General features: G+C 47.7%; 1 protein-coding gene across 1 annotated transcript in view; it reads right to left on the bottom strand.

Annotated features, from left to right (window-relative positions):
• Snx31 (sorting nexin 31) overlaps positions 1 to 26,507 on the bottom strand; it is a 47,832-nt gene that overhangs the window by 15,819 nt on the left and 5,506 nt on the right. The window contains exons 3-9 of the mRNA XM_059247348.1: positions 22,771 to 22,885; positions 20,074 to 20,138; positions 12,701 to 12,811; positions 10,517 to 10,607; positions 7,461 to 7,548; positions 4,529 to 4,598; positions 785 to 877 (exon numbers count right to left, since the gene is read on the bottom strand). Of these exons, the coding sequence (XP_059103331.1) occupies positions 785 to 877; positions 4,529 to 4,598; positions 7,461 to 7,548; positions 10,517 to 10,607; positions 12,701 to 12,811; positions 20,074 to 20,138; positions 22,771 to 22,885 (633 nt within the window). The remainder of the gene's footprint in view (positions 1 to 784; positions 878 to 4,528; positions 4,599 to 7,460; positions 7,549 to 10,516; positions 10,608 to 12,700; positions 12,812 to 20,073; positions 20,139 to 22,770; positions 22,886 to 26,507) is intronic.

Below are 26,507 nucleotides of genomic sequence, written 5' to 3'. Positions count from 1 at the left end.
CAAACTACTTTAAAAAGTCAACTCGATGCACATAGCCATGAGTGGCATGTTTCCTTATTTTCATTTAGAGATTCACAAACTCGTCTTTAAAGAAACATAAAGAAACACTGGGGCTTGTGGCTCAGTGTGCACACTTGTCTAGCACATGTAAGATCCTGGATGTGGTCTCCAGCACAGCATTAGGGAACCCACTGTCTCTATAACAACTTCATACCTCTTTCATTGTAGCGTAAAAATGACTTTAGACACGCATAAATGAAAAAGTGCCGTTGTGTGCCGATAAAACTTTATTTACAAGAACAGTGGACTGTGAGTCCACTCAAATTGTTTTGAGTCGTTTCATTCATCTTCAGTTCAGTCTCCTTGCACGTGAGCACAAGGTTAACTGTTGCTAGCTAACATGTCTGTTCCATCACCAGAAGTGCACACAGGAGTAGGGTGAGGAGTGTAAATTAGGCGCAGCCCTGGGCCTTGTGGGACTTGCTGCCAAAGTGATTCATAGCAGCAAAAGCTGCTAACAACTTGACTTCCAGTAAAAGGAAACTGGCTGGCCAAACGATAACAGAATCATGAAGGATCTATATTAACTTGGCCAAAGACTCAATATACTATATTTTTATCATCCTTACACAATAAACTTTTACTAATTATAGAATCAGAAGATCGGTGGAGGCACTCTCATTTTTAGCGCTGGGTAGGTTTGTGAATGATGGCAACAGCTCGATCCTAATGTGTACGGGAGCTCGCTTCCAAGGGGCACTTCTTGGTACAAGGCTTAGCTCACCTTTGTTTGATTCTCCTTCTCCTGGAGTGCCTTTAGTTCCTCCCTCTGAGCCTGTGTGGGTTTCACCCATTCTATTTCAATGTCTTGTACTGCCTTGAAACAACATAATGATATAATTAACAACCTTATAGAAATGAATTAATCTGTATAAAAGGCTAAAAACCTAGATCCAAATGGATCTACATAATGATTTGACAGATTATAAAGATTAATTTTTTTGTTGTTTTGAGACAGGGTCTTTTTAAAAATTTACTTTTATTTCATGTGCATTGGTGTTTTGCCAGCATGTATGTCCATGTTAAGATGTTGGCTCTATCACCTGGAACTAGAGTTACAGACAGTTATGAGCTACCATCTGCATGCTGGGAATTGAACCCAGGTCCTCTGGAAGAGCAGTCAGTGCTCTTAACCGCTGAGCCATCTCTTCAGCCCTGGGACAGGTCTTAATATTGAGCACTCTTTATGTAGGTCAGGCTGGCCTCAAACTCATGATCCTCTTGCCTCATCTTCCCAAGTGCCTGGATTACCAGAATGCGCCAGCACAGTTGGCCAATTAAATGAGCAAGTAGGAAAAGATTGTCCTACAGTTTGGGACAATTAGAGTGCTTGGCAAAGAAAGTCAAAGTCACTTCAATATCATCCAGTCAAATAACTGCCCAAGAGATTAAAGTATAAACTCCATTAAAAGTCAGAGAAGGGGGTCAGGGAGATGGCTCTGCTGTAAGATCATATGCTGCTCTTTAGAGGACCAGAGTTCGTTCCTATCACCTGTGTGAGATGATGCACAGGCACCTGGGACACCAGCTCCGGGGAGCCCCACACCTCTGGCCATCACAGACACCTGGGACACCAGCTCCAGGGGGTCCCACACCTCTGGCCATCACAGGTACCTGGGACACCAGCTCCGGGGGGCCCCACACCTTTGGCCATCACAGACACCTGGGACACCAGCTCCAGGGGGCCCCACACCTCTGGTCATCACAGACACCTGGGACACCAGCTCCAGGGGGCCCCACACCTCTGGCCATCACAGACACCTGGGACACCAGCTCCAGGGGGCCCCACACCTCTGGCCATCACAGGTACCTGCACTTCCATGCACAAACCCACACATGGATATGTACACGTATGATTTTTAAGAAATGAATCTTTTTTAAAGTAGAAAATTAAAAATGAATATGTTTATCTTGATGGAAGGACGATCTTTTAAAGATATGATGGCAGAATGCAGAAATAATCTTATGTAATTTATATAAGTACAAATTTCTGCACACAAAACACCAGAAATAAAACTAAAAAAAGCAAGTGCTAAACCAGGTAAAGGGTTAACATTTACAAACAGTAGGACACATGTAAAACCATCAAAAATGGGCCGCAGATCAAGATTGACAGTTGATCAAAAGGATTTCCAAACGGCAAATACATATATGTACACAGCCTCACTAGTAATCAGAGTTTTTTGCCTTTTAACTTGATATGGCTAAAACAATACACAATAAGAGTTGACTAGGGTTTAGAGAAACAGTGTGATGTGCAATAGATTTAATTCATATGATTTTCTAGAGGTAACTTGACAATATAAATCTAAAACCACATATAAGAATCATAAACAGCCGGGCGGTGGTGGCGCACGCCTTTAATCCCAGCACTCGGGAGGCAGAGCCAGGCGGATCTCTGTGAGTTCAAGGCCAGCCTGGGCTACCAAGTGAGTTCCAGGAAAAAGGCGCAAAGCTACACAGAGAAACCCTGTCTCGAAAAACCAAAAAAAAAAAAAAAAAAGAATCATAAACATAAGGAGCCAAACAGAATAATGCATGACTTTAACCCCAGCACTCAGGAGGCAGAGGCAGGAGGATCTCTGTGAATTCAAAGCCAGTCTGGTCTACAGAGCACCTTCCAGGCCAGCCAAAGCTATATAGTGGGACCCCGTCTCTAAAATTTAAAAAAAAAGGGAGGGGGGAGTATGTAGACAAAGCTATTACTGCTATTGCCCATAAAAATAAGAACATTTAATTTATGACCAGTAGCAAACACACACAAAAGTCTGCACTCTGAATCTGTGGGTTCCCTATCCTTGGATTAAATGTACTGTGGTGAAGATTCTCAGGATCAAAGCACAGATACATTTCTCACCATTGTTCCCTAAACAATGCATCCAACAACTACCTGTTGGACATTGTTATTGAACTCAGTGTTGTAAGTAATCTAAAGGGTTAAAGTCCACAGGAGACGGTGTGTGATTTATGTGGGAATGCTACCCCATTTTATAGAAGGGTCTTGAACATCCCTGGAGTTTGGTAGCATCTGTTGGAGAGATGGTACCATCCTCCGTGGGCACTGAAAGATGGCTGTGGAGTACTGACTATGTGTCAGGCAATATTCTTATACTTTCAAGTCCATCCCTGCCCTGTGAGGTAGTGCATTATGAAATACCCCAAAATAGGAAACTGAGTTGGTGTATAATCAAATGTTTGGTTATGCTAGCTTTCAAAATTATCTAGGACAATTAACAACGTGAGTAAAAGCGGCATGCTATTTATACATAGTAAGAATACTAAGTTATAAACGAGTATAGTAATAGACTCCAACTTAAAAAAAAAGTGGAGCTAGGTGGTGGTGGCGCATGCCTTTCATTCCAGCACCCAGGATGCAGAGGCAGGAGAATCTCTGAGTTCAAGACTAGCCTGGTGTACAGAGTGAGCTGAGGACAGCCAGGGCTACACAGAGAAACCCTGTTTCAAAAAACAAAAAACAAACAAACAAAATGAGTCTTGGGCTAGAGAGATAGCTCAGCAGTTAAGAACACTGGCTGCTCTTCCAGAGGATCAGGGTTCAATTCCCAGCACCCACAACTGTCTGTGACTCCAGTTCCAGGGGACCTGAAACCCTCACACAGACATACATGCGGGCAAAACATCAATGCACATAAAATGAAAATAAATAAACATGTGTGTCTCTATGTATGTATATATGTATGATGTATGTATGTATGATGTGTGTATGTACATCATGTGTGTGCCTGGTGCCTGTAGTGACCAAAAGAGAGTTTCAAATTCCCAAAAACAGAATTGGAGTTGTGAGCCACCACGTGAGTGCTGGGAGAAACCTGACCCCTCTGCAGGAGCCGCGAGTGCTCTTTTTTTGTTTGTTTGGTTTTTCAAGACAGGGTTTCTCTGTATAGTTTTGTGCCTGTCCTGGAACTCGCTCTGTAGACCAGGCTGGCCTCGAACTCACAGAGATCCGCCTGGCTCTGCCTCCCGAGTGCTGGGATTAAAGGCGTGCACCACCACCGCCCGGCTGCAGCGAGTGCTCTTGACCCCGAGCCGCCTCTGCAGCCCCTGCTCTAAGTGTCCTTAAGTGTACAACTAAGTGGATTGACATACATGTAATGTCGTGTAATCGTTACCACTGTATACACCAAAACCTTTCATAGTTCCCAACAAAGACTCCAAACCAGAGGAGAGAAGAGGGACTCGTGAGGCAGATGAATCACAAGTTCAAGGCCACCCTAGGCTCCATAGTAAGGCTGTATTCCAAGCAATACAAACAAACCCAAAGTAACAGTGACCACAATAAAACATTGTCCACCCATTAAATTAAATAATGGCTGTCCTTTCAACCCCCCCCCCCCAGTCCCTGGGAACGTCCACTTAGAGCGTCTCTGTGAATTGCCTGTTCTATGTAGATTCTCAACACTAGGGAAAGGTGTACCGTCCCAACCCCAGGGGCCAATGCCGACCTCACCTGCATGTACAGCAGGTCTCCAGCTGCTCTGCAGTCCATCAGAAGAGAGTCCAGGGCCGGGTCCAGGTACCTGTACAATTACATGATCCTGGGTGACATGTCTAGGGACCTATGCAGGGACAGGTGTTCTGGGAAGCAAGGGTCCTCCACCCTGGGAGCTGAGTCCCTTCTCTCATAAACTATATATGCCATTATACTTGACTAGCCTTTGATTTATGCCTGTATTCCTTCTGTGTTCTTGTCTTATTATCTCTATACTGTGAGTTTTTACCTGGTACGCTCTAGAGTCAAGGTGTCATGTGCGCGCGTGCGCGCACACGCGCGCGCGCGCACACACACACACACACACACACACACACACACAGACAGAGACAGAGACAGAGAGACAGAGAGAGACAGAGGCAGAGAAAGACAAGGAGAAAGACAGAGCGCTTTAATGGTGTGCATTCCTGTTCACACTTAGTCCCTATCTCGGCCACTAAGTCCTGCAGTCCATTCCCCACGGCATAACACCTGCCCTGGCCACTTGCCCCACACACGCCCCTTCCACGCTCGCCACCATGCACCTGGCCACCCTCTCCTGCCTCTGGAGCAGCTCAGAAACTGCCCCAGGCCAGGCTTTCCGCTCCTTCCTCCTGGTGTGACATCTTGGGGTCGTAGGAACTGGATCATTTTCCCGCTCACGTCTGAGGCACTGGGTGGTACACCTCTCCTTTCACGTCCCTTCTGTCTGTCCCTTACCATCCCCACACCAACCCTACACTCCACGCTTTCTCTCCCCTTCTCCCCCTCCCCCTCTTGCTCACAAGGCCACTGCCTCAAGCTCTCCTTCCCTGGCTTCTCTTTTCTCTGAAAACCTGCTCTGCAGCAGCAGCAGCAGCAGCACCCCCTTCTCTGGGCCCTGCTCCCCAGCCTGGCTAGCACCCCTCCTCTGTGCTTGGTCAGCATCCTGAATTTATCCCAACCATGGCTTTGATCAACTTGTTTTGACACCAGATGTGAAGACTCCAGCCCTAAGCCTAGAGATGCCCTTCTGGGTCTCAGCAGAGTGACTTGTAAGTGTCAGAGGATCCATGTCTGTCAGAGGAGAAACACCAGATACACAGAGGTTCGTTGTAAGTACAGTGGCACTCTGAGAATGGACAGAAATGCCAAGCAGAGACATGGGTGGCGTACAACTCACCAGAAGACAGAGCCAAGCAGCTCACCACGTTCAGAGCCTCGCGTGACCACAGAGAGCCGGACCAGACCGTGAAAGGATGAAAGTGGGGTTTGAAGGTCAAGTTCACACTGGCGGAGAGAAGCAACTGAAACTTCCAACCAGCTTCCCCTTCAGCTACATGTCCACACTCCTGCGAAGGCCCTGAGTGCCTGAGAACTACATCACAGTTGGACAACCCGGAGACATGTTCCAGGCTTGGGCTCTGAGCTGCCAAGGCCAACACCCTCTGGTCTAGAAGGAACCGTATCATCACTAGAGAGATGTGCTCAGAGAAGTCCTGGATGACGACAAATCCTCAAAACTCCAGGTAGGCCCTTCCGCAGAGCCCCACCCATCGGAATCAAGCCCCGGCTGGAGCTGGCCTCCCTGAGGCCACTGGAAAGGCCGCCTCTGGAGAGAGGGCAGGACTCCCCAGGGTGTTCATCATGTTGTCCCCTTGCGGAACTCTGACCCTCAGCTCCAACCACAGCACTGCGCCTCTTTTCCTCCTATTCACGAGCAGGAGCAGCTGGATGCGGTGATGGCTGGTGACATGGCGGACTGTCCTCGGATCTGCATCTGGCCATCTAGGATGTGCCTGTCTGAGGAAGACTTAGGCACAGCCCGATGTCTAACTCGGCCTTCTAGGTGAGGGGAGGGATTCTCACCCTCCTTTGATGTCCAGTTCTCAGGCAAGTGTGTGAGCTTGAGGAGTCTAAGCCCAGGGATTTTCTGTTATTGCGGCTGTTACCTTTCTTATCAATGTGACAATAACAAACCTGAACAGCATTTATTGAGTATGTGGGACTGCTTTAATCTTGACAGAAATCCTCAGAGGATTGTTTTCCATTTTACAGATATGTAAACTAAAGCTTAAGGAGCTCAAATAACCTGTCTGGAAGTGTGGCAAGCTGGGACTTAGCACGTGCCCTCTGATTCCGGGAACAGCCACGCTCAGATGTACAGTATTGGAAGCAGCTCCACAATGGTCTAAACCCTTAAATGGAAGCAGAGTCCTTTCCCTTTCTCCAATATCCAAACCACACGGTTTTAGTGACTTCTCAAGAGTTTCTGAATAGCTGGGGCTATCCCTTCAAAATTCAAAGCCACAAGCTAGACCCAGCAAGATAACATTGGTCAAATAAATCTCTATCTCTAGATTCTCTAGATTTCAAGATGCTTTTTTTTTTTTTTTTTAAAGTTTGTATCCTCAGATTAGAGAATAACTGAGCTGGACAGAGCCAACTTGAATAGCAATTCAACATAGTCATGGTAATAAAGGCTGGGGTCCCAGGCTGCAGGACGGGGTTGGGAAAGCCTTTCATTGTGATTTTCTGTTCATTTGTTCTCAGTAGGACTTCTGTTTCCCAAGAAAATAAGAGCGTTTTCTGCAGAGACACTTGTGTCCTTTTAATGTAGGAATTAAATGTGGTGGCCCTGGCGCGTACCCTTTGGGAATGTGAGCTGAATGCTTCAGGGGTCAAATTCAGTGCAAACCGGCTGAGTGACCCCTCAGCCTTCCAGGAATATCACAGACCCACAGACATCAGATGTACTTGTAATTGTCAACAAACCCTTCAGTTTCTACAGCTCATCATCCATCCCTCAGCAAAGGGGCTGTGGTCGTCAGCTCCTGGCCATGATCTGTTTCAGTCCACTCCACCCCACCTGTCTCTCCAGCCGGTGAGACCGACAGGTTCTCACACAGTGGCTTCTCCCACAAGTACTCACCACTTTCTGAGTCCTATCTTACAGTCTTCCAGCTCCGAACTCTGAAGACTGGTGGATGGCAGCTCAAAGTCAGCCAGCTTCTTCACAACTAGACGGGAAAGGCAGCATGGAGGTCGGTCAGGCTCTGCCCTGAGAGCTACCCCACATCGCGTAAAACTCTTTTTACTGTTCTTTTCAGCCTGTGCCTCGCCCCAGAAACTCCATTTTACAGCTTTTTCTTGTTTTGTTTGTTTGTTGTTTTGCTGTTTGTTTCATTTTGAGGGCTGATGACGACACCACCATGTGTCTTGCATCACCCACTCAGCACAGACTGAGAAACGACATTTCTGCAGGGGGGGGGGCTGTCCTGTCAGGATGAATTGAGGCTGTGGGGGCACATGGGTATATTAAAATCATACTGGGGAAACAAGGCTTCAAAACTTTTTAGACACAACACACCAAGGAAAGGGTGGAGCTCCTTCCCTTGGATCCCATAAAGTGGCCGATCCCTCCTAGCTCTGACGTCATGGCCCCACACCAACCTGTTGTCTGCAGCAAGAACTCCCAGCTAACTGCCCCTAAGCCTTCAGCATGCCTGGGCTCCTGGTGCTGATGGAACCCCCTCGGCTGCTCTCTGTCTGTCCACATGCTCCTGTTTGCCCGTTTCCACCTGGACCTCCTGTCTCTGCTCTGGGTCCACTTCTGCCGTCCTTTCTCTGCAGCCAACCACATTCTTACTCTCAACCCTGGCTCCTGAGACCTGGTCTACAGCAGAGCATCCTCCCTCAGCTGGTTCGGGTCTCCGTCTTGGCAGCACTGACTCCACGGCATTTCTGTGACCCATTTCTTCAACCTCTGCACTCCCTTGCTCTCTCTAACTTGTACTCATTATGGAAACCACAGATAGAATTAGCTGTGTTCTGTGTGCTGTATGATATGAGCATTAATATTAGTAATTAAGATAAGGAGCACAGGAAGCTACCTTCGCCAGGTTACCCGGGCAGGCAGGGTATATCAGCAGATCGCTACCACTGAAACTTCTGCTCCTTGTGAACTTAGTGTCTGTCATTCCACAAAACCTGACATTGTGATAAAGCACAAACGTGTTTGTCTGGTTCTGGAATAGTGTGCTCATGACAGGCGGTCCTACCTGGTAGAAACAGCATACACAGTTTACAAACAGCTTTCAAATGAGAGGGCAAGGCAGTATTATTGGGGGTAGGAAGGAACAAAAATACTCTCTTGCATGTATATGTATTTTCAGCTTTCTGAAAGTCATCCCAAAAGAGTCAATACTATTTAATTCTCATCAAGTCCCAGCACATTGGGTAAGGTATTTTACCCTGGGGTTCAGATGAAGAGCTAGGTCCAGGGGTGCCAGTGCCACTCCAGGACTTCACAGCCTCTGGGGTACAGCCTACCCCAAGTCCTTTGATTTTCAACTCAAAAGCACCTCCCCACTGCTTTCAAGTAACTGAGAGCATTTCACAGCTTTAAAGGCCTTGTGTCATCTAGAATCCAGTGGAGAGAAAGCAAATGTCCCAGGCAGCTGCCCTCTTTCACGGTTGGGACTTTTAAAAAGAATCTTAAGCACTCACATACCATCCACATTTCATAGCAAATATGCCGTAACAAGGAGGCGCTGTGTGTTTGTGGGGTGTCTGTCTTGATACAGAGTCTAGCACCTCCCAAGGCCAGGAATGACGATGAGGGGACCCCAAGGTTAAGACCACAGTAGACACCAGAGGAGGTGCAGTTAGTGGACCAGCCTTAGAGTCAGGTATTGACTACAGCACTTGTGATGGTTAATTCCTCTCCTTCTCTCTCTCTCTCACTGTGTGTGTGCGTGAGTGCATGCGTGCGTGTGTGCGTGCGTGCGTGCGTGCGTGCGTGTGTGTGTGTGTGTGTGTGTGTGTGTGTGTTTCCAGATACAATTACATCACAGAAGGACTGGCGTAATGCACGGCTTCATGCCTTCTTGGATTCATAATATAATGGCATTATTGGAAGGGGGTAAGAAGGCGGCCTAGTTGGGGAAAGTGGACCCCTGGGCATGTGCCTTTGTTTTGTTTTCTCTCCCTACACTCTACTCCCTGTCTGCCATGATGTGAACTGCTCTGCCCTGCCCCCTATGGGCCACGATGTGAACTGCTCTTCCCTGCCCCCTGTCTGCCATGATGTGAACTGCTCTGCCCTGCCCCCTGTCTGCCATGATGTGAACTGCTCTGCCCTGCCCCCTGTCTGCCATGATGTGAACTGCTCTGCTCTTCCCTGCCCCCTGTCTGCCATGATGTGAACTGCTCTGCCCTGCCCCCTGTCTGCCATGATGTGAACTGCTCTGCCCTGCCCCCTGTCTGCCATGATGTGAACTGCTCTGCCCTGCCCCCTGTCTGTCATGATGTGAACTGCTCTGCCCTGCCCCCTGTCTGTCATGATGTGAACTGCTCTGCTCTGCCCTGCCCCCTGTCTGTCATGATGTGAACTGCTCTTCCCTGTCCCCTGTCATGATGTGAATTGCTCTGCCCTGCCCCCTGTCTGTCATGATGTGAATTGCTCTGCCCTGCCCCCTGTCTGTCATGATGTGAACTGCTCTGCTCTGCCCCTGTAGCTTGAGTTAAACACTTTCATTCCTCCATGCTTTCCCTGTCATGGAAAAAATAAATAATTCTTCCTTACGTTGTTTCCGTCAGGCATTGTTGGAATGACATACTACCTGTCTACGGAATGCTTGTCCCCACTCTCTGAGCAATGACACAATCTTCCATTTTCCAAATCTCTGTTTGTCTGTTTGTTTAAGACAGGGTCTCACTGTAGCTCTGACTGTCCTGGAATTCATTATGTAGAACCAAACTGTCCTTAAACTCTCAGAGATCCGTCTGCTTCTGCCTCTGAGTGCTGGGATAAACAGTGAGCACCACCATGCCTGGCTACATTCTCCAAATCTTTGATCTGGGGCTGAGAACAGTAGAAATCATGACCTGGGGGGTGGCCAGCCCCTTTGTGGGTGCTCCACACACCTCAGGGCCAAGCCCCTGATCACACCTGTCCATCCCCTTTGTTCCCCTTTTTCATCTTACCAGAGATCTTGCCCTCCGGGAAACACCGGATGAGAAAAAGGCCGAAGTAGCCCAAGAGTTCTGGATACAGTCCAAGTTTGTGCGCCACCACCTTAGCCAGGAACAAGCAAAGGGGGAATATTAGGCCAATGGCCACACTTCCAGGCTGTGGTGTCAGCATCGGAAGGGACCAGTGCACACCAACAGCAAATGCTTTTGCAGACCAGCAGACATTCAAAGAAACATTTTGTAATCTAAAAATCATCCATATTTGTTACAATTTGAATCTGAAATGGTCTCCACAGGCTCATGCACTTCAACTCTTGGTCCCCAGATGGTGGTACTGCATTTAGGGATTATGGACACTTTTGGACCTGGAGCCATTGTAAATTTGTGGGACTGAGGTTATGGACCAGTTTTACTTTTAGCCCAGATTCTCCATCCTGTGCTGTGGAATAATCCTTCTGTACACTGTGAAAATGTGTTGTTCTCATTGCTAATAAAAAGCTGATTGTCCAATAGCTAGGCAGGATTTTCAGGGCAGGGAGAATGCTGGGAAGAAGATGGGCAGAATCTGAGGAGTTTCGAGCCAGATTTGGAAGCAGCAACATGGGAATTTCATAGATGAAGTAAACAAGTCTCAAAGCAGCACATAGATGAATAGAAATGGGTTAATTTAAGTTGTAAGAGCTGACTGCAGACAAGCCTAAGCTGTCGGCCAAACATTTATGATTAATATCAAGTCTCTGTGTGGTTATTTGGGAGCGGCTGCCAGGACACAGAGAAACTCCACCTGAAATCCTGGTCTACTGGGATGTGAGAAGTCACAGCTGTACATTCTGTCATCATGAGATGGATCTGTCACCATGATGGACTACACCCTCCCAAACCAGGAACCAAAGGTCATGATTGATTCGGTTCCTCCCTGAAACTGTTCCTATTGGGGCATTGAGAGAAGTAGCTAGTGAAACATTCATTCTAGAAATCTTGGGAAGATAGAAAATTAGAGTGAGTAAAATCAAAACTAGTGTCACCTCAGTGGACACACTGGCCTCTACCGAGGCTGGTTGTTCTGTCTTGAATTTGGACATATATCCTGGATTATTCCAGTGCTTTTCATCTGATGGCAGATAAGTTTATAGAGGATGGCAGCATTCTCCACAAACATCTGTTTTCTGTGACATCTAGCCCTGGGCTTGTACTTCCTGTGTACACCAAGCAAAAGGCATTTCCCACTGTTCAGTGGTGTATAAAAATGTGTGGGTACTCTCTTTTGACACCCAGGCCTCCTTCTCTTTGCTGCTTCCTGCCATGATCAAGTGTAATTTACCATGGCTTTGGTCCAGTGTAAACTTCAGATACCATTAAGTGTAACTTACTATGGCCTTGGAGCCATGGAGACCTCCAACTGTAGGTCCAGGTGCTCCTCTTTGACATCAGCTGGCTTTCATTTCAATATCTGTGGCTTCATATTTACCACAAAGCGTGGCCTCACAAAAATGTACCTCCATTCCCTTTCCCTCAGCAGGACCCACAGGCCACTCCTCTCCTCCACCTAGCCTACACATTTAAGATTTGGGAAGACAGCATTTCCTCTGCAACCCAGCTGGGCAGAGGGATCCAGCCCAGGAGGCAGAGCTGCTGAGAGCCATATCTGAAGCAAGAAAATGTTCTTTGTTATCCTCAAAATTACTCAAACTCAGGTCAGGCCCTTGGTACCCAGCATGAGACCCTGTGGAATGAAGCTCCTGGGGCTTCCTGTGTATGAGAGAAGTCTTCAAGAAAGACTGCTTGCCCTACCAAGAAAGAAGTGCCCCTGTCACTCTCTGCCAGGCATGACCTGCCACTACTCACCGGGTATGACCTCTGCCTGGCACTACCCTCCTTCCTGCTGCCATCCATGTGGAATCCTGAGACAGAGCCTTCTGCATATTACCAGGGCCCAGCCTGGTGAATGCCAGGAAAGTAGCCACAACCTTAGGAAAACCACCGAGGTCTCAGGAAGGGTAAAATCGAGGAGGCCTGAGGATGGGCTGTATCTTGGCTTCCTCGGTCAGTTTCCCTTTACGGGTGATTTATATGCTGTACCTCTGCAGATAGATCATCCACAGAGTAAAAGGATAGGCAGGGAACTTCTGGAAGGTAATCACATTCAAGTCTCTGCCTCATAAGACCTGCTTGGAGCTGAAACTAAACCAAGTTTACCTCGAGAACCTTTTCAGCTGTATCCGACGTTAGAACCTCCACGTTAACGCTCCTTCCATTGGGCAGAAATACAGCCAGAGCAGTTTTCTGGGTGGTGATGTTCAATGTGTGCTATAAATAAAAAGACAGCCATCAGTTTCCAGACCCAGCACAGAGGGAGCCGGCAGCCCTTGCCTGTCCCCACCGTGTGCAGGGCCTGTCCCCGCCGTGTGCAGGGCCTGTCCCCGCCATGTGCAGGGCCTGTCCCCACCGTGTGCAGGAGATAGCAGTCAATGGAGCAAACACCCAGTGCGGAATTTAATGGATGTTCTTGGTGGGGTGAAGAGGTGAAGAGGTGAAGAGGGCCTGGAAGAGGAGCCGAGGCAATGGTGTGAAGTCCGAATTGCTTCCACATACCAACAGAGCATCCATTTGGGAGGGAAAAAAATCTTTTGATAAGAACTATCTACATCTTGCTTAAGGAATCTCAGAATTAACTTGTTTTAGATGCTTCCAAGCACCCCTAAAAGTCTAGCTCTCAGGTGACACTCTGTATGGGTAAGGCTTTTCACACAGCAACCAATTCCACCCTCACCCCCTTTTACAAGACAGGGTCTCACTATGTAGTTCCAGGCTGGCCTGGAACTCACAGGGTCAGCCTGCCTCTGCCTCCTGAGTGCTAGAGTTAAAGGTGTGTGCCACCATCCCATACCTAGCTCAATTTCCCAGTGCCTGAACACCAGATAGGCACCCAGAAATTCAACCTAGTGCTGGCATGGTTTGCCTAGCATTAGCATAAGACACTGAGTTAAGGTTTCAGGGCAACAAGATTGCAACACCTGGGAAGTCCAGGCTACCCAGCTTTTTTTCAGATTCATGGGGGGTGGGGTGGGGGGTGGGTTTCAAGACTCACTCTCAACTCCATAATTTTCTAGATTGACTTAAGGATCTGGAGATACAGCTTCCTTTATTGCCAGCATATTGGGTTTGTTTTTTTTTATGTGCATTAGTGTTTTGCCTGCATGAGTGTCTGTGTGAGGGTGTCAGACCTTGGAGTTACAGACAGTTGTGAGCTGCCGTGTGGTTGCTGGGAACTGAACTCAGGACCTCTGGAAGAGCAGCCCGTGCTCTTAACCTCTGAGCATCTCTCCAGCCCTTGCCAGCATATTGTAAAGGGGATGACGGGGAAGAGGTAAATGGAAGAGACACTCAGGGTTGTCTTCAGCACTCTGCAAGTTCTCTCAACTCCACTGTTTAGGGGATCTTGTGGAGGTTCCACTATCCCTGGCAAGAGACTCTGTGTAAACCTAGACTGATCCCTTCCCCTTTCCATACCTCATTCCTTCAGCTCTACAGGAAGGGATATAACAGCGTCCTCCTCAGAAGACTGTGGTAAGGGCTCGGGAGGGGACACTCAAGGAACATGGAGCAGAGCGCATCACGGGCATTAGACATTCAGGTGCCACATACATTGCTTTCCTGTTGTTAGAGGTAGGATTGAGGAAAAACCACACAGCTTTGATTTCACCTAGTGGCAACAGATATTAAATGAAGGCGTCAAGGAAGCTCCAGGCACTCAGAATACAAAAGCTCTAGGTTTGACCCCAGTGCCGTAGAAACTGTATAGTGGAGGCTGGAGAATCACAAGTTCACAGTGTTCCTTCTTGAGAACACTGAGAAAGCTCAGGTATGAATTCACACGGTCCACACTTCTGCTGCTTCAACGATGAGCCCTAATCATCCCTCTCCAGGGGAAATGGAGAACCAGTGTCCCAGTGTTCCCAACAACAGCCCAGTAGGGAACACTTCCTAAGTAAGTACATTGTCCTAAGTTCCCAGGGGTGCAGGAGCTCTTGATGCTCCTTTGTTCTCAACTGTACTTCACAGGGCTCCGAGGAACACTGTGGTTGGTCGAGCAGGTGGGTGAAGAGGTCTTCAGTCTACAAACTTTAGTTTTGCCTTTCAAAATCCGTTTGTCTCTAAAGCGTACACGAACGAAAATCCAGAGCATCGTTAGTTGGTGAGTGAAGTCTGGACACACAAGACCAGGAAAAGTGTGCATGGAGGTACAGGGAGCTGTGTCTGCCAGGAATACCTAACAGTGTGGAGGATCCGGGGTTCCGAATCCAGGCTCTGTGGGGTGCAGAGGATCCGGGGCTCTGAATCCAGGCTCTGTGGGGTGCGGAGGATCCGGGGCTCCGATTCCAGGCTCTGGGGGGTGCGGAGGATCCGGGGCTCCGAATCCAGGCTCTGTGGGGTGCAGAGGATCCGGGGCTCTGAATCCAGGCTCTGTGGGGTGCAGAGGATCCGGGGCTCTGAATCCAGGCTCTGTGGGGTGCAGAGGATCCGGGGCTCCGAATCCAGGCTCTGTGGGTTTGGGTCCAGATCTTCTCCTGACTAGAATCGTGTCAACTTCAAATAACACTTCTCTCTACACATCATGAGAAATAACGGGGTGCAAAGGAACCCAGCACACCAAACACCTCTTTAGGGCCAAGCCCCCTTTTTACTTTTGCAGCTGGGCTTTTGCTGTCCTGGATGGAACTTTTCCCAGAAGGGCTCCTAGATGGTCACACCGGTTCCATACAGCATGTCCCTGCCCAGAGGCAAGGAGACACTCTCCCAGAAGGGACCACACGATTATTTGGCACCAAGAGGCATGGGCACTGCACTTATCAGATGCAGTGCAAATATCCAGGTGGCTAAGCTGTCTTGTGCCGGTTCGGTGGGCTCCTTCACCGTGTGGCAGACCCACACACCGCTGCTTATCATGGTTCTTCAGTCTCCCACCAGCCTGCAGGAGCTCAGCCATCCCTTCCGCACTGATGACATCTATGTGTTGTTGCTAATCCATTACCCAGCTGTGGGTCAGCCAGTGAGCTGCAGACCCGCCCTCCATGGGAACCAATTACTGCTTCCCTTTTACAAGTACCAGCCCAGAGCGCACACCCCCAACACACACACACACACACACACACACACACACACACACACGCCTCCAGATTCTGTTGTTTTTATTCCCCATGAGAGGCAGAGCATATATATACTCTGCCATGCCCACTCTAGGAACCTTCAAGACCAGCTTAGATATCATCTATTTTATATCATCTTCCCAACCATGGTCCCTCCTCTCTAGATCTCACATAACCTCATAGAAAACAACAGCATGTCCAGACTTCATTCAGGTAAGTGGTCGTTAGAGACAGCAGGGCCCGCCAATGCTGTGCCAGGGCTGAGGGGATGAACTTCTAGACAGGTTGATAACTCTCTCCAGGAATGTGGCCAAAGTGCTGGACCTGAGTGTCTACCCGTGGGATACCGCAGCACAGGCAGGGCCTGGTACATTTATTTATACATCTAGAGACTTTTTCTGTCACCCCAAGTCGACAGAGTCCATGAGCCAGCCTGAGCATTGTCTTCTGTCTCTAGTGAAGTGCTGATTGACAGCAACCCCTTAAGACATATTTGTTGAGTGTAGAACATATAAAGAGATAAAACAAGACATGATGTCTAGCAGGACCACCTTCCTGATTCTAAGTTACTTTCCTTTTTAAGTTTTTATATAAACCCTTTTTTTTTTTTTTTTTTTTTTTTTTTTTTTGGTTTTTCAAGACAGGGTTTCTCTGTGTAGCTTTGCGCCTTTCCTGGAACTCACTTGGTAGCCCAGGCTGGCCTTGAACTCACAGAGATCCGCCTGGCTCTGCCTCCCGAGTGCTGGGATTAAAGGCGTGCGCCACCACCGCCCGGCTTATATAAACCTCTTTTAAAGACACGGTCAGGGGGCTGGAGAGATGGCTCAGAGGTTAAGAGTACTGCTTGCTCTTCTGAAGGTCCTGAGTTCAATTCCCAGCAACCACATGGTAGCTCACAACCATCCGTAATGAGATCTGGTGCCCTCTTCTGGCCTGCAGGGATATGTGCAGACAGAACACTGTATACATAATAATAAATAAATCTTAAAAAAAAAAAAAAAAAAAAAAAAAAAAAAAAAAAAAAAGACACGGTCAGGAATGAAAATATCTCTTCCTCTGCCCTGCTCGCCTTTTGGAGGAAAGGTGAGAAAAAAAGGAAAAGGAGAGCCATCTTTGAAAACTGGAAAACAGTCCCAGGCCTGAGCCCAGAGCACTCTGGGTGCCTGTTCAGCACAGCCAAATGGACCGGTCAGGACACCAGCAAAGGAGCCAATCCAGTCTACATAAGCTGTCTGGGGCAATTCATCCCAAGGGCTTAGCCAAGAACATGGCTCAGGGGCCATCTGAAGAGGTGTGGTCCCTAAAGACTACCTTCCGGCAGGTGCAGGAAGAGGAAACGAGCCTGGCATCAGCCACAAGAGTGCTGACCTCCTGCAAGGTAGCAGTATGTGGCCGCCAGTGCTCAGAGCGTTTCGTTTCGGTTTAATCCTCCAAGCCAACCGAAACAGGAGCTCGGCTCCCCGTTTTCCAGCTGGAGAAACTGACATGCAAAGAAACTAAATAAACCCAGTGTTGTTGTCACGTGTGATCCTAGCAGTTGGGAGGCAGACACAAGATCGAATGTTCAAGGCCAGCCTGTGATACATAGTGAGCCCTGTAGAAGAGAAAGGAGCCTGGGAAATGGGAAAGAGAGGAAGAGAAGGGGACGGAGAAGTCATAGGAAAAGGAAGGGGAGGGAAGAGGATTGCTTGGATACATCATCCCAAGTCACAGAAATCAAACTATCATCCATCGCTTGCTCCTGAGTCAGATTCACCATCACCAAGCCAAATCTGCAGCTGCTCATCTGAGTGGATGGAAGCATCTGAAATGCAGGTCACTGGAAGAGACGCTGTGGCTTATGCATCACTACTGGAGAGACCAGGCTGCAGGGATCTTAGGACAGAGCAATTAATGAGAAAAGGCTCAGAAACAAGACCCAAGATCCAGGAATACCTCAGACTCCAGCGACTCAATGACAGCCCTTCTCCAGCCGTATGTATCAGCCAATGGCTGCTCAGGAGACAAGAACCAATGAGCTGTCAGGACCTGGGCTTTGATGAATCAAAAACAAAAGCTGCAAAGAGGGGAAAGCATGACCAGCGTGCGTGGGCACGCAGCAGAGGAGGCGTTAGCCCGGGCGGATAGGGGTGGGACTAGTAAGAACAGTGCGTCTCTGGCGTCTCTGTTTGAATTCCTCAAAGAGCAGAGAGAGGCTCCAGCCAATACTGGGGAAATGAGTATAAAAGTGAGCTGGCAAAGCTCGTGGGCAAACCATGGAAAAGAAAAAGTCATTGCCACAGTGAAAATTAATCAGAACACAGAAAAGAGACGCCACAAAGCACAGCTTTATACAAAGCTAGAAAATAAAACTCCCAAGGCCCTAAAACTAGCCAAAAACCCTTTAAAATTGTTAGAACAATTAATACAAAACAAACCCCCACAACACTGATAGCCCACAAGAGATATTTTCTTAAAGCAAGAAAGCAAAAGCTATAACGTACCCCCCAGAAAACAGGTCAAACTTACCTTTATGTGTACTGACATTCAGTGAGCCACAAGAATTCTAGCTTTAAATTTTTTTATTTTTAATTCTCTGTGCACACACACACACATACACACACACACACACACACACACACACACACACACACACATGCATGCACGCATGCAAGCAGAAGCAAGAAGAAGGCACGGATCTCCCTGAAACCAGAGTTACAGGCCGTGTGTAGCATCTGACATGGGTGCTGTGAACCCAACTAGGGTCCTCTGCTAGAGGAATAACCAATCTTTTCCAGAGAGTCATCTCTCCAAGCCCAAATTTCAAGTTTTAAAAAGCAAATTTTAAGAAGTGTAAGCATGACCGGGCAGTGGTGGCACATGCCTTTAATCCCAGTACTCAGGAGGCAGAGACGGACAGATCTCTGTGAGTTCGAGGCCAGCCTGGTCTACAGAGTGAGTTCCAGGAAAGGCATCAAAACTACACAGAGAAACCCTGTGTCAAGTGTGAGCCAGGCACATTGATGCATGCCGATAATCCCGGCACGTAGGAGGCTGAAGCAGGAGCTTCAGACCAGCATAGGCTACACAATTGAGAAGGACAGCCTGGAATACACCAAGAGACAATATCTAAGAAGGAAAGTGTGTCTAGTATGTGCTTACTTGTAAAAGAAAACGTGTATTCATATTCTTGGACCTGCCCAGATTATCTAGAAAGACTACACACTGACTTGAAAACGAGAGTTTTCCTAGATAGAGAGACTGTGAGAAAAGCAGAGTTCCTTTGCACCGTGCACATTCTGATGAAGTGTCCACCATCACCATCACTACAGCAACAATCAAGAGAGTCTGTGCATGCTTAAGCCACTGGAAGGATGCACAAGGGCTTCAGACGGACCACAGTGGTAAAGCACTTGCCTAGCGTGTGCGTAATTGGTCATATCCCCAGCATCATGAAAAAGAAAAGAGTGCTTACAAAATAAAACCACTAGACTGCGGAAGGTTCTAGAGCCATTTCTCTGATTTAACACATGCACATATGTGGACCTTGTGTTAGTAAAACTTGTTTTTGCGAGTCTCATCAAGGTCTCACTCCTCCCCCTGTGAGGGGTTAAGATCGTTGTTTGATCTGACAGGAGCCCCTGGCAGGCTGCTGTTTTATGTTTTTGCTTCCCATTTGGGGGTTCTGTTTCTGGAGGCTGTGAAACCCTTAGGAGGGGTGGCCTACCACTAGAGGCGGGCCTTTGGAATTTCCAGTCCAGTCCTGGTTCTGGTGTGTCCTCTGCGTTCTCTCTACAGTGATATGCACAGCCATTCTCCAGCAGTCTCCTGATGCTGAGCCCTTCTCACCTTGATGGACCGGAACGATGAGCCAAAGTGAACATCTCATCCTTGTTTCTGACCTCCATTCTGGTCATGGCCAGTGAGAGTAATTAAAACAGGAATCTGATCCAACAGTAAGTTACTGTGTAACTTTATCCCCTTTCTGTTCAGTCAAGGTCCCCAGCACAGGCACAAAAATGTTTCCACACATGCAAAGGGAATGAAAGGTGTGCTGAACAAATGCTTGGCAAAGTTTCAGCCTAGGTGGTCAGTGACCAGTGGCTCCCGGCCCATGGAAGGGGAGCTGCTTTATGCCACTCTGTTCAGCCCTTGGGTCTCATCTCAGTATGGGGTCCCTGAGTGCTAGAACTCCAGCTTTCTCTGCCTTTCTTGAGACCAGCATGGAGATGCATGGCACACAGGCTACAGAATAAGTATCTGCTAAACCGTAAGCCAAAATGTGAGTGACACACGTCATCTCCCATGTAGGATCCGAACTGGAAGCGCCTCTAGCTTTCTAGAAATGACTCCACTTCACCCAAGTCCAGAAAGTCTGTGCATGTGGGAAGCAGCAGGCAGGCTCTGCAGAGGCTGGCAGCTCCACCCAGGAAGGAAGCTTACCATCTGCACCAGTGTTAAGAACTGGGTGAAGACATCGCTTCTCGCCACACGAGGGTCCGCAGTTACTGAAAAACATGGAAAGCAAGCTAGATCAGCATGAGCTGGGTGGGCCTCTCTTAACTGTGTCTCCCAGGAGTTCTGAGACCTTGCCCTAGCAGCGTGGTCCAGGATGGAAGGGAGAGTTCTCAATGCAGGACACTTGACAGAGTCTGCACCCTTGAGGTGGCCTGAACAATATGAGCCCATCATGACAGTTCAAGACCACAGTGTTCCGGGGAACCTCCCTCTACTCAAGCTGCCCACACTGCTCAGTAGCCATCACCCTCTGGGATGATGATGGAACAAGAAGCAAAAATACATTACAAGTTGAGTCTAGATAGCCAGTTTGGTAAGACACTTGGCAATCTGAAATTTTTAAGTCTGCCCAAAGCGCCAATTGAGGGTGCCTCATCATGTAACAGGAGCTCTCAAGGGGCTACCCCCAGAGACACAGCATGGGCTGGGGTGTAGTTCAGTGGTAGAGTGTGCAAGGCTCTGGGTTCAGTCTCCATTATGCACACATGCATATGAGTGTGTGTGTGTGTGTGTGTGTGTGTGTACGCGGGAGAGCACACATGCTTGAAGATATTCATTGCATGAGTCTTTGTGTTGTATATGTATGTTCCGGCACATGTCCACACATGTGCATGTGCAGAGGCCAGAGGAAGACATTGTGTATTGTCCTGGTTAACACTGTCAGTTGTGGGATAGCAGAGCCTCAACCGATGAGCTTGGTCTGTGGGCCTGACTGTGGGTAATGTCTTGATTAATAACGAATGGAGGAGGACCTAGACCACTGTAGGTGGTGCCATGCCCAGGCAAGTGGTTCCGGGTCATATAAGAAAGGCAGCTCAGGCTTAAAAGTGGCACACACCTTTAACCTCAGCACTCGGGAGGCAGAGGCAGGTGGATCTCTGTGAGTTCGAGGCCAGCCTGGTCTACAGAGCAAGATCCAGGACAGCCAGGACTACACACAAAAACCCTGTCTCAAAAAACCAAAATAGAGAGAGAGAGAGAGAGAGAGAGAGAGAGCTCAGTGTGAGTGAGCCAGCAAGCACCATTGCTCCACGGTTTCTGCTTCCTCTTCTTGGCCTGACCGCCCTAAATGATGACTATGATCTGAAAGTGTAAGCTGAAATAACCCTTTCTGCCCTAAGTCACCTGGCTCGGTGTACTTTATTCCAGCAACGGTAGAGAAAGTGGGGCAGGCGCCCTGCCCTGTCATCTCTTCATTCACTTGAGACAGGGTTTCTCACTCCTTCTCCGGTCTCCACCCTCTCAGCGCTGAGTCTGCACACACGGCCACAAACAGCTTCTACACACATGATGATGGGTGCTGGGGACCTGAACCCGGGTCCTTGTTCTTACACAGCAAACACTCTTACCAACTGCACTATCCCTCCAGCCCCAAGAAACTGTTTATAAAGGGTGTTACTAGCCTGGTGTGGTGGCATGTGCTAGTAATCTCAGCACTTGGGAGGCAGAGACCGGGGGATCATAAGTTTCAGGCTAGCCTGGGCTACATAGCAAGACCTTATCTCCAAAACAAAGCAAACAAATCCTGAGTGATAGTATTGGGGGGAGTAGCTATGGTGTAGAGACAAACTAATTTTATGTTCCTTAGCACAGATTCCTGGGAAAATGGAAAGCTATTGAAAAGCATATTCTCCAACCAGTCCTTAGTACAAGGCACCAGGTGCTGGTCAGCTAAGCACCTTGTGTATTAGTTCATTTAATCTTCAACAGACACCATGGAGCTACTGTGACCTCCATTTTACAGATGAACACCAAGACTCAGAGGAGGTGTCTATCTTGTCTAAGGTCACACATCAGAAATGGAATTTGATTCTAGGCTTAACTCTGAAGTCTAAACTCGAGTTATGACACTGAGCTGTACTGTGTCCTTGCTTGACCTTGTCAGCCTCACAGGGGTCAGAGCAGGTCTTCCAGCATCCACGGTGACACCAAATGACCCTGATAAAGACCAAGGTTGAGGTGCCAGGCCAGCACTGTAGTCAACACATACTTACGCTCCTCCCGCGCCCCCCCGCCCCCCCCCCCCCACCCCTGAGATGCTTCCAACACCTAAGTTTGAGCTCAGCCCATCATTTCGTCTTCAGGTCCACAGTCAAACCAATACACAACACTCCAGAGTAAATCTTAAACTACTTTAAATACTCTTTTTTTTTTTTTTTTAATGTTTTGTTTTGTTTTGAAACAGGGTTTTTCTATGTAACAGTGCCCTGGCTGTCCTGGAACTCTATTTATTGACCAGACTGGCCTCAAACTCACAGAGATCCACCTGCCTCTGTCTCCCGAGTAAATACTCAATATGAAGAACACCACTGTAAAAAGCACACACACAGGAAATATCCAAAATGAGCAAGTATAGAGAGAAGCTAGAGTGGTACCTTCCCGGGCCTGGTGGGAGGAGGCTAAAATGGGAAGCAGCTGCCAGTGGATAGAAAGTCTCCTGCGGGGTGACGATAATATTCTAAAACTAGATTATGGTATGGTTTGCACAATTACATAACCATGTTAAAAATGCCAAACACGGGCTTTAAAACAGATGGCTTTTGTGACTGGGAATTTACGCTGCAGTACGGCTGTGAAACAGAGTTCAAGTACACGGCTATGAAACAGAGTTCAAGTACATACCGTTCTGCAGGTATCGCTCCAGCTGGTCCCTCCTCTCTTCAGCCATGGTGGCGGTCATTGCCAGATAGTGCTTTGGTGGGAAAGGGGGCAGGCAGTTTCCGAACACTCGTCTCAGCTGAAAGGTCCCAAGACACAGTCAAAGTGAGACCCTAACTCAAGGGTGATGAGACACAGTGCCTTGTCTCGGAGCACTTTCTTTAAAGGGGAAGATAAAACGATCCCTGTTGGTGGCCAAAGGGAGGGAGGAGGAGGAGATTTCCTTCAGGAGGGACACCCTCCAGGGTACATTCCGCAGATGCCCCACAACATCCAGTCCTGCCTTAGTGAAATCAACTATATTTTCATGTTTTTGTGACTGCCCACCACTCATAGCACACATTTCCTTAAATTTATTCTATATCTGGAATATCAGAGATTATAGTTAGGATTTCTTTTGGGAGGGTTTTCGAGACAGAGTTTCTCTGTGTAGTTTTGGTGCCTGTCCTGGATCTCACTCTGTAGACCAGGCTGGCCTCGAACTCACAGAGATCCGCCTGGCTCTGCCTCCCAAGTGCTGGGATTAAAGGCGTGCGCCACTGCTGCCCGACTAGAATTTTTTTTTTTTAATATTTGATTTGTCTCACTTTGTAGCTCTGGCTGTCCTAGAACTCACTATGTAGACCAGACTGACTTCAAACTCACAGAGATCCTCCTCAGTCTGTTTTCCAAGTCAAATTAAAGGTGTACATGACCATTCTTGGTTCTTTTTACTCTAATTAATGTGGCCACCTAAGCTTAAATATGTGCCTTTCATGTCATTTCTATGGGGTGTGCTGATTACAGAGGGCCTATGAGGCTGGCATAAACTCCAATAGAATCCCAGGCAGGCTCTCTCTTCCTACCCACCATATAGAACCCAAAACTATGGAAGCAATTACTTTTATGAAAGATACATAAAAATAACTTTTAGGGGCTGGAGAGAAGGCGTGTAAATTAAGAATACACTGTGCCCTTACAGAGAACTCGGATTTAACTCCCATCATCCACGTCAGGCAGATCACAACTGCTCCAAGAGGATCTGATGTTGCTGGCTTCTGCAGGCACCTCCATTCACAGGGACACACACACACACACACACACACACACACACACACACAAATAATAATTATATTTAAAGAGAAGAAAACCAGCCAGAGTCCTGGAGGCTGACCCTGACTATCTATTCCCAGAGCCCTCAGCTTAAACAGTGGAACCAGCTGTTTAAGGAGAAAGGAGCTGGTGAACAGACGAGACCTTAAATTCCTATTTAATTGTAGTTGCCTTTGCCATAATTATAGTGTGTACCCGGCCATTCACATGATCGCAGGCTTAAACACACATGAAGAATCTGGTCTCTTCTCTTCACCCCACTACCACTGTGCTGGTGCAGGTTAGCGTCTGTTTTCTGGATTGTAATAGCAGCCTTCTAGGCGGTCCCTCTGCTTCCCTAGTGGCCTCCTGTCTCCCAACACAGCGTCTCAGGTAATATTTCAAAAATGTGAGTGGAATCATCACACTGCCTTGAATCCCCTGCGGTGTCTCCCCGGCCCCAAGTCAAAGGCAAAATCGTTCCAACGATCCAGAACTCTGACACCTGTATGAATGCAACTAGCCACTTGTAAGTAAAGTTGCGCTTCAGTTATTTAAATGAGATAACTTAACGTCGGGTTCCTAAGTCATACTAGCCACATTCCACGTGTTTGATGGACAGCAACACGTGTCAAGTTGCTACCAAACTGGCGGAGCACATTTATAGCATCTCCATTGGCACAGAAACTTCTACCAGCCAAACGCTGGTCTGAATATAGAGAGGTTACTAACTGTCTGGCTATGAACAAATACAGCTTCCTGCTGCTTACTACTTGGCATTGTTCAGTTCTTAGAGAACCACATTCAAGGCCAGCAGTTACTTTTGATTTAAAGTTTAAAAGCATATCCTGCAGAGAAAACAAAAGCCACTTTGGGAGACAGTTTGGTAATTTCTTACAGTGTTAAGCATAGTCTCACTCTAGAATCCAGCAGTCACACTGGGAAAAATTCCCTGAACTGGTTTGCAGACCCTGTCCTCACTAATCTGCATGTGGTGCTGGGGAGAAGCTCAGCTGCTAAGAGCACTTGCTGCTCTTCCATAGGACCAGAGTTCGGTTCCCAGCACCTCATCAGCCAGCTCACAACTGCCTGTAACTCCAGAGCAGTGGCTCTGACAGCCGATTCAGGCCTCCAAAGACACCTGCACACACATCATACTCATATCACACACACACACCCCACATCACACATAACACACACACACATACACCATACACACATCGCACACACACACTACACATCACACACCACACACACACATACCACACCACACCACACCACACATCTCACACACACACGCCATACACACATTGCACACACACACTACACATCACACATAACACACACACACCCCCCCCCCACACCCCACACACATATATGCCATACACACATCACGCACACACACACTACACATCACACATAACACACACACACAGACACACATACACACACACACACCACACAAATAAAAATAAATCTTTAAAAATCTGTGTAGCCAGAAGGTTTCTCCAGTCCTCCCCAGCCCTCTGGTCCTGCACACTTATAAAATAATCATTCAGAGGCTTAATATTATTTACACACTGTATGGCCTATGGCAGGCTTCTTGCTAGCTAGCTCTTATAACTTAAACCATTTCTATTAATCTATATGTTGCCACGTGGCAGTGGCATTACCAGTCTGCTGGCATCTTGCTGTTCCTTTGGCGGCGGGCTGATGTCTCCTCCATCTCTGCCTTTCTTTTTTCTGTCTCTCTCCTGGATTTCCTGCCTGGCTATAACCTGATTCTCCATAGGCCAGAGCAGCTTCTTTATCAACCAGTCATAGCAACACATATTCACAGCGTACAGAAAGACATCTCACAGCACTTCCCCTTTACTGTCTAATCAAAAAGGAAGGTTTTAACTTTAACATAGTAAAATTACATATAATAAAACAGTTATCAAGCAGGAATTTCAATTATAATATCTAGTCTATTTGTATTGGCAAAATTAAAGAAAATATTCTATCTATATTTGTGAGTCTACGGTTTCAAATCTGCTTGTAGATGTTTGTGACAGCTTTATCTGTAACCCTGTAGAGATGTCCTTCAAAATATGAAGGGCAAGCAGTGATCTATTCCTACAATAGAATATTGTTCATCCATGAAAAGAAATGAACTATCCAGCCACAAAGTGATACAGGTAAACCTTCAATGCATGTTGCTAGTGAAAGAAGCTAGTCTGGAAAAGCTACTGTATGATTTCAGTTATAAGACCATCTGGAAAAGGTCACTTGTCACCAGGGCTGTGGGACAGGAGGATACTGAGTAGGTAAAACACACGGACACTTTAGTGTGGTAAAGCCACCTGTGCGAGCGTCTACTCCTGGGGGCATGATGCTCTCCACTTGTGCAGGCATGCCAAACTTTACAGCACAAGCTTGACATATGTGAATATTTTAAAGATCGTTTAAGCAGTCAGGAGAGCCTCAGGGTGGAATGCGTCACGTGATAGCAGAATCTAAGAGCATTACAAACATCTGCTCCACCTCACTGAAGGGCATGAGGGGAGGCAGTGACCTAAGAACTTCGGGAATGTGTGAGGTCCACAGGAAGAATGTACACAAATCAGCCATGCATGAGCACTGGGCTG

The sequence above is a fragment of the Peromyscus eremicus genome, chromosome 20 (genome assembly GCF_949786415.1).
Source record: "Peromyscus eremicus chromosome 20, PerEre_H2_v1, whole genome shotgun sequence".
Taxonomy (NCBI): Eukaryota; Metazoa; Chordata; class Mammalia; order Rodentia; family Cricetidae; genus Peromyscus; species Peromyscus eremicus.
This window is presented reverse-complemented; position numbering and strand designations above follow the sequence as displayed.